This window comes from Phoenix dactylifera, chromosome 9 (genome assembly GCF_009389715.1).
Source record: "Phoenix dactylifera cultivar Barhee BC4 chromosome 9, palm_55x_up_171113_PBpolish2nd_filt_p, whole genome shotgun sequence".
NCBI lineage: Eukaryota > Viridiplantae > Streptophyta > Magnoliopsida > Arecales > Arecaceae > Phoenix > Phoenix dactylifera.
Window position 1 is genome coordinate 9113354 of NC_052400.1, and position 11771 is coordinate 9125124.

Sequence of the window (11771 nt, forward strand, 5' to 3'; positions counted from 1 at the left end):
AAGCTGGGGTCGATCCAGAGCAATGGGCTGAGCGCAATATTCCACGCACTCCCAGAGCTGATCAGCCGCAGGCACAGGGGAGCCAGACAGAGAGGGCCAGGAAAGGAAAACAAAGAATCCCAATGGAGAGTGTCGAGGAAGAGACTTGGACTAGTAGCGATGAAGGTTCTGGTGGTGATGGATCTTCTAGCCATGGAGGGAGCGGAGGACAGTATGGTACTCATGAGACACAGACGGAGGGTGGTCTTTATTTCACCGGTGAGTCCCAATTTATGGGTGCTACACAGGATACGGACCACGGTCGACCACCTGATAGAGATCGTGAGGATATTATTGGATATAGAAGACGGGCTCCTCGAGGTCGTTCAGGAAGACAGGATACGACTGCAGATCCGAGGACATACGGATACGGATTCTATTATCCACAGCCTCAGCCTGACGAATACGGATATGGTGCATTGGATTTTGCTTCCGCCATATTTGGATGGGCCCCTACACAATCAGAGGACACCTCTCAGAGCCAGAGCGTGAGCGAGAGATCCGACAGTTCTTATAACCTGGCGCGTGTTCCTTCTGATTGGGTTGATTTGCCTCCTCCTGATTATACTTATGATCCAGATATCTACGAGAGCCATCGGCACTCGTCCCGATTTTAGATATCCTAGAGTACTTTAAATGTATGTAAATGATTGTATCTTAATTCGAAGATATTTTATGTGTATGATTTTATCATTTCGAACGGGAGGAAAACATAACATGCAATCATGCATCATATATGTTTCAAATTTCAACCCTAAATTTAAATATGAAAATATCAAAAATCATGAAAAAAGTAATAAAAAAACATCAATTTTCATTTAATTTAAGATCCAACAGAGACAACATTAAAAAAAAAAAAGTCTGGCTCGCGGAGCCCGGCCGGTACCGTACCGGTCCGGACTGGTACCGTACCGGTCCGGCCGGCGACCGGTACGCCGGACCGGACCGGTACGGCGGACCTTGATCTAGACCTTTTTTTTTTTTGGCGTATGTGTGTGTATGTGTTTTGTTCTTGTTCAATAAGACCAAACCTAGATTTTGCAATATCTAAGGTAATATCGTTCTGGTGTTGATTCAAAGAAAAACAATGGGCAGGTTAATTATTTAAATTATTTCTCCATCCAGTGGCTAAATTCTTTAAGAAAGATTATGTTCGTCATTTTTAAATATCATCAAATTTACAAATCTAGGAAATGTTTGTTAAAAACTATGAACAAATATTTCTCGTCATTGTTTTCTGTTAAAAATTGCTGAAAATAGGGAACAATTTGAAACAAAGAATATATAAATAGAAAGATAAGGATTTGTTAGATTTTGACTCACATGGTAAATATATGACCGTCTTGAAAAAACAAAGTATTTCATCCTTACACCCAAGGTCCGCCGTACCGGTCCGGTCCGGCGTACCGGTCGCCGGCCGGACCGGTACGGTACCGGCCGGGCTCCGCGAGCCAGACTTTTTTTTTTTTAATGTTGTCTCTGTTGGATCTTAAATTAAATGAAAATTGATGTTTTTTATTACTTTTTTCATGATTTTTGATATTTTCATATTTAAATTTAGGGTTGAAATTTGAAACATATATGATGCATGATTGCATGTTATGTTTTCCTCCCGTTCGAAATGATAAAATCATACACATAAAATATCTTCGAATTAAGATACAATCATTTACATACATTTAAAGTACTCTAGGATATCTAAAATCGGGACGAGTGCCGATGGCTCTCGTAGATATCTGGATCATAAGTATAATCAGGAGGAGGCAAATCAACCCAATCAGAAGGAACACGCGCCAGGTTATAAGAACTGTCGGATCTCTCGCTCACGCTCTGGCTCTGAGAGGTGTCCTCTGATTGTGTAGGGGCCCATCCAAATATGGCGGAAGCAAAATCCAATGCACCATATCCGTATTCGTCAGGCTGAGGCTGTGGATAATAGAATCCGTATCCGTATGTCCTCGGATCTGCAGTCGTATCCTGTCTTCCTGAACGACCTCGAGGAGCCCGTCTTCTATATCCAATAATATCCTCACGATCTCTATCAGGTGGTCGACCGTGGTCCGTATCCTGTGTAGCACCCATAAATTGGGACTCACCGGTGAAATAAAGACCACCCTCCGTCTGTGTCTCATGAGTACCATACTGTCCTCCGCTCCCTCCATGGCTAGAAGATCCATCACCACCAGAACCTTCATCGCTACTAGTCCAAGTCTCTTCCTCGACACTCTCCATTGGGATTCTTTGTTTTCCTTTCCTGGCCCTCTCTGTCTGGCTCCCCTGTGCCTGCGGCTGATCAGCTCTGGGAGTGCGTGGAATATTGCGCTCAGCCCATTGCTCTGGATCGACCCCAGCTTCGGTGGCTATGAAGGTAGCTGGTCGTGGAGGCGATCCTGGCTCGTCAAGCTCGGGCTCCTGCTGCTGGCCTACAAGCCAGCCGAGTAGTGGATCATCGTCATCAGCGGTGAAGGACCCGTAAATCGGATCTGTATACTTGAGCTCCACTTCCTCCTGGATGCACTTTAGCCTCAACCGCAAATTGTAATGCACATAAACAAGGTCGTTGAGGCGCTTTTGCGTCAAACGGTTTCTTTGTTTGCTGTGGATAAGGGCGAAGGTGGACCAATTGCGCTCACATCCACTAGAGGAGACTGTTTGGGAGAGGATCCGGATAGCTATCCGCTTTAGATTTCTCGCGGATCCGCCAAAATGCACCCACCATTCAGCTGCAAAAATATTTATGAAGATTACATATATGATAGTTCCATAATAGTAACTAAGTAACACCAGGTGAATGTTTTGCTGATGTGTCACGTACCTGGATTCATATTGTGTTTGCTGACGACAGCCGCTCGTTGGCCAAAACTGTAGCTGCCCTCTCTAAATAATTTGCTCTGTGAAAAATAAGCATAAGAAAACCATGTTAATAATTGAAGATGCTGATATACTTACACATGCTAGTAATTACTAAATCATAATTACCTCTTCAAGACATAGGGCCGCTTTTTCTGGATCTGCCTCCATCTTGTAAATCACATTACGCAAAGCATCCAGAAGTGTTTCATCCATACCAATTCCATCTATGCTGTACTGAAACCGGGGGTTTAGGTAGTATGCTGCACATATACGAGACTATCTTAGCATAATTATATAATTATATCCATCACTATAATTGTCACTATAATTATATCTTAGTTTACCTGCTAGATGTAATTCCGTACCCATTTGCGCTCCCCACCATTGCTCAATGATGTTGATGTATGACCGGCCATGTGCTGGATCTGCCTCCATAATCTGATCCTTTGCCTTGACCATCATGTGATACAAAAACCCCATCTGGGGGTAGATCTCGCTATCTACGGCCCGCAGCACTTCATATAATGGTTTGATAGCCTTGACTATTGTAGTAGCCCGCTGCCAGAATGGCTGTCTCGTCACCAAGTCTTCTATCTTGCTCCCTTCAGTGCCGACATAAGAATATCTACTATCATACCACTCCGGACTGGCAAACATCTGACGTAGGGCTCCTCTCTTCTCGAGTATGCTATCAAGTGCGATGAAGTTGGTAGCAAACCGTGTGACTCCTGGTCTCAGAATCTCTCCCCCTGCATACTTTCTCATCAATGAAAGAATCCAGTTATGGTTATAAATATACCTCGTAATGCGTTGAGCTGTCTCCACCGTTTGTTGCACCCTACGGATCTTTCCAATGTCCATCAACATAAGATCGATACAATGTGCAGCACATGGGGTCCAGAAAATATGTGGCCGCCGCTTCATCAAGACTTGCCCGGCAGCCTTATATTGCGGCCCATTATCAGTGACGACCTGCACGACATTCTCCTCTCCTACCAGATCAATCACATCCTCCATAAGTTTCAGCATGTACGAGGTGTTGTGCACAGAAGCCGAAGCATCAATCGACTTGTGGAAGAAGGTCTTAGCATCACAGTATGTCAGGAAGTTGATGATGCTCCGCCTGGTCGGACCGGTCCAACCATCGCACATGATGGTTAGTCCATATATGGGCCACTTGCTCTTGTAGGAGTCAATCCAATTCTCCAGCTCCTCCTTATTGTTGTCAAGAAGCTCACCGTATATATCCTTCGGGCCTGGAGGAGCTACACCGGGACCGGCAGCTTGTATGGCGGCAATGGCAGACCTGTAGTATGTATTGTCTGCCACATTCGCTGGGATGTGGCTGAAGTGAAACCAGGATCCAATAGCTCGCCACATAGTTTTCTTCTTATCCTTCATCCACATTGTGTCTACCCTCTGCTGCCTTGAATCTCTACTGGGGAGAGCATGCGGATCTACATCATGAATTGTCGCTCCTTCTGCAACTCCTCTAGATGACTTCTTTCGGCTACCAAAACCACCCAGCATAGATGCAATCCGGCCACGTTCTTTGCCGACGCCCTCCCTTACTGAAGTTGTCCTCAAGAACTCTGGATCTTGTCTAGTGCTTCGAGAACCGCCGCCCGACTCGTATGCAGAGGGCCCAAATCGAGCCCTATGCCTGGCCACCTCCTCCTGCTGCCACTGATCATCCAGGCTTGCATGCATGGCCGCCTGAATATCTGCCTCCTCCTCATCTAGATCCTCGACCTCCTCTGGCTCCCTAGAGTGATAGGAAGGTGGCTCTGCCGCTTGGCAATCGACCTCCGTCCTCTTCTTGGAAGCCATCTCCTTCGCTTCTTTGGCCTCAGCAAGATTCTGCCTCATCAGCACACGAATCTCGTTAGGACAATTTCGGCACGTAGCAACCTCACCGGAATTTCCGGCTAAGTGTTGCTTCAACCTGGTTACCCCTCCTCCCTTGAAAACCTTGTCGCAAAACTTGCATTGAAACTGGTGTCGTTGCCCCTCACTTCCAAGTCTTCGCCCATAAGACCAGCCAATATCACGCTTTGCAGGGTTCGTTTTTCTTGATGGCTCCATTTCTATCATAAAAGGACAACTTATCAAAAAATTAAGCTAATAAAGTAAATTTTTGCATTATCTTATTATTTAAGTAATTTATAAACTATTTTTTTAAGTAAATTATTAACAAAATTAATGAAATAATATAGGATAAAAAAACCGCACCTTAAATAGTCTCCGCTGGATTTTTTGGGCAGGACCTCCTCCTCGCTATCTCTCAAATCTTTCCGTCTCCGCACCTTAAATAGAACCCATTTCTATCATAAAAGGACAACTTATCAAAAAATTAAGCTAATAAAGTAAATTTTTGCATTATCTTATTATTTAAGTAATTTATAAACTATTTTTTTAAGTAAATTATTAACAAAATTAATAAAATAATATAGGATAAAAAAACCGCACCTTAAATAGTCTCCGCTGGATTTTTTGGGCAGGACCTCCTCCTCGCTATCTCTCAAATCTTTCCGTCTCCGCACCTTAACTAGAACCTCTCAAGCCTCAACCTCAAATTGTTTGGGAAAGAAGTGAGCCTCGTTCGGTTTTTATAACCGAACGAGAGGCTTAAGATCGTGCTGTTAATCCCAGATTAACAGAAAATCCCAGCTTAATATCGTTAAATTGGTACGGAAAGAAGTGGCCGGTCGGCCACTTTCTTGGTTTTTAATGGGAAGGAGTGGCCGAGGCCACTCCTTTTCCCATTAAAAAAAGGGAGAAAGCTGTGGCCTGTCGGCCACAGCAATTTTTTATTTTTTTTTTTCTTTGAAAGAAGTGGCCGGTTGGCCACTTCCTTCTTAAAACCACGCGCGGCGCGTGGTTTTTGAAACCACGCGCCGCGGTGGTTTTGGGAACCACAGCGCCTCGCTGTGGTTCCCCAAAAAAAAAAAAAAAAATTGAAAGAAGTGGCCCACGGGCCACTTCTCCCTTAAAACCACGCGCCGCGCGTGGTTTTTGACCACGCGCCGCGCGTGGTTTTTGAAACCACAGCGCGAAGCTGTGGTTTCGTAAAAAAAAAAAAAAACCACCCGTACCGGCCGGTACACAGATGAAAACCGGATATACCGGTTTTCATCGCTCTCCGGTACCGGTCAAGCACCGGACCGGTTTGTACCGGCCCGTACCGGCCGGTACGGACCGGTACGGCTTTCCTTGCTTACACCCATTTCATGAAAGAGGCAGACCATGTGAGACCTAATTGTTACCGTGGATTGGCACCCAAGCAAGACTTACCACCTTTGTTAACTAAAAATGCTACCTCTTGTTTACAAGCATCCTTAGGAAAAACTTTTTTCTCAAAGAAAGATGTGTTAATTAGGAAACATGAGCCAGATTCCAGATCTCCTTGCAAAAAGAAACCAAAATTTAGGGATCCAACTTATTTGCATTCTATATTCTGAGTTGCCTTTGCTTTTCTTCTATTCTTTTTTCTTTTTCTCTTTCTTGTGAGAAAGCATTATATAGATAAATTCTAAATCCTCAGAGAAGCCTATTAAGTCACTTTCTCTGTTTTTTGTTCTTCTCATAAAGCCCCACCTTCTTTCCCTTATGTAAGAACTGCAACCATCCAACACTAGAGCTGCAAACAAACTGATCTAAGCTGTCTACCAGGCAGTTCACACTTGATTTACTTAATTTCTGTAAATTTTGTGCTATAAAACAAGTTAAATTATTGAGTTTGATCATGTTCATAAGCTTAACTAGGCTTCTTTATTAAGGTAAAGCAGCATTCATATCTCTCAATATTCTAAAAATATCACATTTCTTATACTATTTAATGACTATAATTCTTAGTCATATCTCACTTTCTTTTTTTACTGTTTGTGATTCTTTATGAGTGGTTTAGGGTAAAAAAAAGCTTCACAAGCGTTCTCTTTCTAAAGTTTTACAAGAATTTAACTATAAGAATGTCAAATACTTCAACTATTTACGAGCCCAAGAGGATCCAACTTGGTGTTGCTCAAGCTTGTTTCTAAATAATTTAGCTTGCGATTACATTGAGCTTGATTTATTTAGTTGATGCTCAAGCCTGAACAAGCTTCTGAGTCAGAAAATCTGGAGATATTCACAAGCAGCTTGATTCATTTGCAACCCTATCTAGCATTATTTGTATAGAAGACAACTTAGCATCTGAAGAGGTTTCTTCCCTATCTTTTATACGCTCATTTCTTTCAGTGAACCAACAAAACAGCAACAAGTACAATTCATGAAAATTTTTCAATCATTTATTTCTATAATTGCATTGAACCATCATAAACATATTACTCCAAAAACAAAGATTCTAAAAAACATCTCCCAAAGGTTCATTTCTTATGGAAATTGTTCTGCCATATTGCATTTACTTCCCTCAAATTCAGTTAGTAAACCTGGACATGACAAGATCTAGAGTCAGTTATGTATTGTATTGAATTGATGATAATCTCCTCAATCTTAATTGTGAATCTAACACATAGTCATAGGATATTGTGCCATACATTGTTTCTTCCTCATTTATTCCAAAAAAAAACCCAAAATTTTAACTAGGTCCAAGATTACCATGAATATAAATAGCGATACAACTAAAATGGCATTCATTTGCAAGAATCCAGAAACATTACTAAAAGTGTATTGGATGTTCTGTAAAACCATTATAAATACCAAGAACCTTACTTGTGACGGAAAACCATGAATTAAAATGACCAAAGGATTTGCAGAGCTTCCCTTCTCGATGCAGAACCATCTAAAGAGAAAAAAACACCATATTCATGACAAGAAAAACCATGGGATAGATGTATTGAAAGCTTAGCCTAACATGGAGGCCTATGGCTTCAAAATACCAGGACTCCAGGCTTGCAGGTTTCCTGAGTACTCCAAATAAGCTGATAGCTTCTTAATCACACAGATCGCTGAATTCACCTGAAAACATCGGCTGGGGATTGCGAACCAGCACCCATTGTAAGACCAAATATTGGATCCTTTGCTTTCCCTTTGCCTCCATATACAGGATGAGCTTTGATCTAAAACACTGAGGTTAGAATATCATCATGGGACTCAAAAATAGCGATGCCAGCATATAAAGGTGAAATAGATGAGGTGATAAAAAGTTTTGCAAAGATTCAATTACCAAAAAAGTTTTGCAAAGATGTGGGCATGAATATTTATGCCCAAAAGTACATTGAAACTCTATATATTGTGTTCACATAAAAGAGGGAGGACAGGAGGAGGTGCAGCTCTCAAGGGATTTATAGCATCATAACATCTTTTCTTACGGCTTTAGAGTGGTCAATGACTAACTTGTTTTCATAAACCTTCAACTTCAACATATGGCTGGTAGATTTTCAAGAAAAGAGCTTAGGCTTCTAGAATGCCCTTTGTAATTGAATAATATTGAATTTAGTCATTGAAATAATACAATAATTGACTTATACACGAAAAAGAGGCCTTGTTCTCCTCTATTTTATGACTATGACTGTATTGTTGAGAAAACTTTCTACACGATCATGAAAACTTATTTTGGATTTTCCTGACAAGCAAGGTTTGAAGTAGGATTGTCAATCCAACCTACAAACCCAGTACCCAACCCAACCCTGAGCTGGACCCCACACAGACCGAATGATGAATGGGTTGGATATGGTCCAAAGTTAGATTGGTTGAAACTTTGAGGTTGGTCTGGATTTGAGAATTTTAGACCCAACCCGACCTTAACCCCCATAATTACCCAGCTCATTCATACATACATATATACATATAAAATGCTAATTTTATTTATGTATCCTTCAATTCTATAATTAATAGGGGGTAGAAAAATAAAAAGTAATGGCATGTTAGGACATGTTTGAGTGTTGATACTTGACTTTAGGTGTATCTTATAACTTCTAGTCAATCATTGTTATACAGTTAACTATCAAGTACTTGTTTTCATGATTTAATTTTTGCAGCATGTATTGGACGATTCATTGATAACTTATTCAAGCACGGATTGTTTTAGCTTGATTAACTCTTCAAGAAATTGTGTTTGATACCTGATGGATACCCAGACCTGATCCCCATCTGACTCGAACCTGATGCACACTTTTACTTCTCGAACCTAGACCTGACTCGATCCTTCAATGCACTGGGTATGGCAAAAAAGTTAGACCCAAAATCCCAATGGGTATGGGTCTGGGTTTATTTAAACCAGGACCCAGCTCGACCAGATAGGACCCCTAGATTGAAGTATCACAGTGTGGGGATGTACCAACCACATTTAAGCATGGTAAGTACCATGGTATGCTCCTGTGTCTACTCGTAGTTTGTTGACCCTGACCATTATATTATGCTGTACATACACAGTATAGGACTGTACATACTGCGGCATAGTTGGCTCTTCAAACCTTGTTGAAAACTGGAAAAAAATTTAAGAAAAGGTGCCCCCCTGGTTCCAATTTTGGTTGCCTTTTTCTCTTAGCCCCTGATCTCGTTGAAAGAAGCAAACTTGTAATATAAGTGATTCATAGTTCATACTTCATACATTCTCTAGGGCTCAAGTTATAATTTATTTATGGCATTGTTGAAACTAGTTTTAGAAGGCGGTGGAAATCCCTCAATTTGAATTGTTTTGTAAGAATTAAATAGGTCAGTTCATATGTTGGAATTCTTGTATATCAAGATTTTCAAGAAAAACAAAGGTTATCAAAAGAAATTCTTGGGACTGGTACCCTTACAATGTATGTGTGACACATCGTGAATGCAGGATGTAATTGTCATTTATTAAGATAATGGCACATGACACACACAAATCTGCATTCATCAAGGCAACCATCTATTTTCGTCATTCTCGTGATTTCATAAACTAAGTTCAGTAAAGTTAGGGCCCCTTTGGTGTTGCTTTTGTTTTCTGTGCTTTCAAAAATCCAAGAAGAAAACTGAACTAGACTGAACCAATATGTAGGATGAAAGCCTTTTCTTTTCAGATTATTTGTAAATTGTTTAGAGATTTTGGCAGCAAAGATCTATTGCTTTCAAAAAAAAGTGAAAATAAAAACAAGGAATAGCAGAAATTCCCTGCAAATGCTACCTTCAGCAACAATCTTCAGGTGATATTTCACTTCTTTGTAGGAAAACGAAAACAGAAAAACAAGAACAATACCAAACAGGTCCTCAATTTATCCCATTTAAACATTCCATTTTTATTATTTATAAGACTAATATAATCACCGTACAATCTAATCTTGGTGTTGTTCATGATTCTTAGCCCCCAGATTTCAAATTTGACCATCTTTGCAAACCCACAATAAGTATGAGAAGAGGCATAATATCACATAGTCATATACATATAACAATGCAGATGGTCAGTCAAAGTGGCTTGCTTTTTCAATAGAATAAAATTCCAAACGTTTCCTGGTTCTTGGTTAACAATTTATTCAAGAAACAGAAACGGGATCAGAAATTACCATTTTCCCCTGAGCAAACCATTCATCGGATCGACTAGGTCCATCTGAATATTTTCCTGTTCCAATCACCATGCATCTCCAGAATTAAATTATCAACACTCTCAGACACTCAAAATTGCCTTCTTTTCTTTATCCTATCAAATCAAAAACCATAAAAGTGAAAGAAACAAAACCTCCACTGAAAGAAAACCCATCTCCAATCGAGACTGGCGCGTCCACCAAATACTCCTGAGGGAGGATCCAATCACAAGATTCCCATCAGTTCAGGCGATTGATTAAATGCCAATCCATAGAAAACAAGAACCAAATCCTGCTCATTAAAATCAAAGTGGAGTACCTCCTCGCCGCTAGGGCTCGACATGCACCTAAATCGAAGCGTCTGCCGTCGGTATCGGGAATTGGGAAGGGATCGAGGAAGAGAGCAGATGGTGGAAGCGCTAGCTGGGACAGCCATGGGGGATGGAGAAGAGCCAATCGGTGGGAGGATTTCATGGCTAGGGTTAGGGTAAGGGATTTCTATTTTGTATTTGGAGGGAGAGGGATAGGGTTTCTCTGGCCCTCGCTTCTCCAAGCCTCCCTGTGTTCCTTTTTCGCGGGAAAATCCTCCCGGGAATTTAACCGGCGGTAATAAACATTACATCCGTCGGATCAGAGCGGATGCCCAGAAAATAACCAGTAAATAAATACCGTTTGGCAAGTGCAACAACTAACGGGCAAATGCGACTGGCTCCCGCTACTCAACATTTTCGTGTGAATTGGACCAATTATCTTTTGCCACATCAACGAGAATAATTTAGCGGGTACATAACAAATGTAGGTGCCATAAAGAACAAATAGGAGCATAGCTAAAGTGGAATAAATGCAGATAATGAATTATATGGAATCAAAGTTGGTTTGCATGCCTATCACAGACCAAAAGGTTGGTTTTTCAAAACTAGGATAGGTGTAAACCTTGTTGAAGTTGGATGAGTGCAGGATTCAAATCCATATCACTAGTACCAATATCCATTAACTTTAGCAAATAAGCTAGCAGTTAAAAAAGACACCCTATCGCATAAGGCTCCTATCACTACAAGCTCTAAAAAAGGATCAGATATGTACATAGCCATACTAAGAGATTATTTTAGTATTTTAACCTTGTAATATCTAAGTCACAATAAAACAATCTTATCACTGCATCAAGACCTATCCGATAACTTAGCTAGTAGTTGAAACCCTAAAAATAACACCATAATTTAGAGATGGAGCAAAAGTTCTATCGCTTCAAGGTCACCTATTGATATCGGAATGGTTTACATCTAAATATTCCAACTAATCCATTGAGAATGGGTTTCGCATAGACAAACAATATTTAAACTCAAACAAGCTAATGAGAAAATACTAACCTACCATTGCATTAACTATCAT

General features: G+C 40.8%; 1 protein-coding gene and 1 long non-coding RNA gene across 3 annotated transcripts in view; both read right to left on the reverse strand.

Moving 5' to 3' along the window:
- LOC103716142 (cis-3-alkyl-4-alkyloxetan-2-one decarboxylase) overlaps nucleotides 1-10928 on the reverse strand; it is a 39130-nt gene extending 28202 nt beyond the window's left edge. Inside the window, exons 1-5 of one of the 2 annotated variants that reach the window (XM_039129942.1) lie at nucleotides 10702-10928; nucleotides 10538-10592; nucleotides 10365-10420; nucleotides 7849-7949; nucleotides 7603-7672 (exon numbers count right to left, since the gene is read on the reverse strand). In XM_039129942.1, the coding sequence (XP_038985870.1) occupies nucleotides 7603-7672; nucleotides 7849-7949; nucleotides 10365-10420; nucleotides 10538-10592; nucleotides 10702-10818 (399 nt within the window). In that variant the 5' untranslated portion in view covers nucleotides 10819-10928. Of the gene's footprint in view, nucleotides 1-7602; nucleotides 7673-7848; nucleotides 7958-10364; nucleotides 10421-10537; nucleotides 10593-10701 lie in introns of those variants that run through there. The other variant, XM_039129943.1, reaches the window with a different exon arrangement.
- On the reverse strand, nucleotides 2839-3060 carry LOC120111873. The gene is made up of 2 exons (XR_005513275.1): nucleotides 3019-3060; nucleotides 2839-2930 (listed from the first exon to the last, which is right to left on the reverse strand). It is a non-coding gene; the product is annotated as an uncharacterized LOC120111873 (long non-coding RNA).
- Nucleotides 10929-11771: the final 843 nt, after the last annotated feature.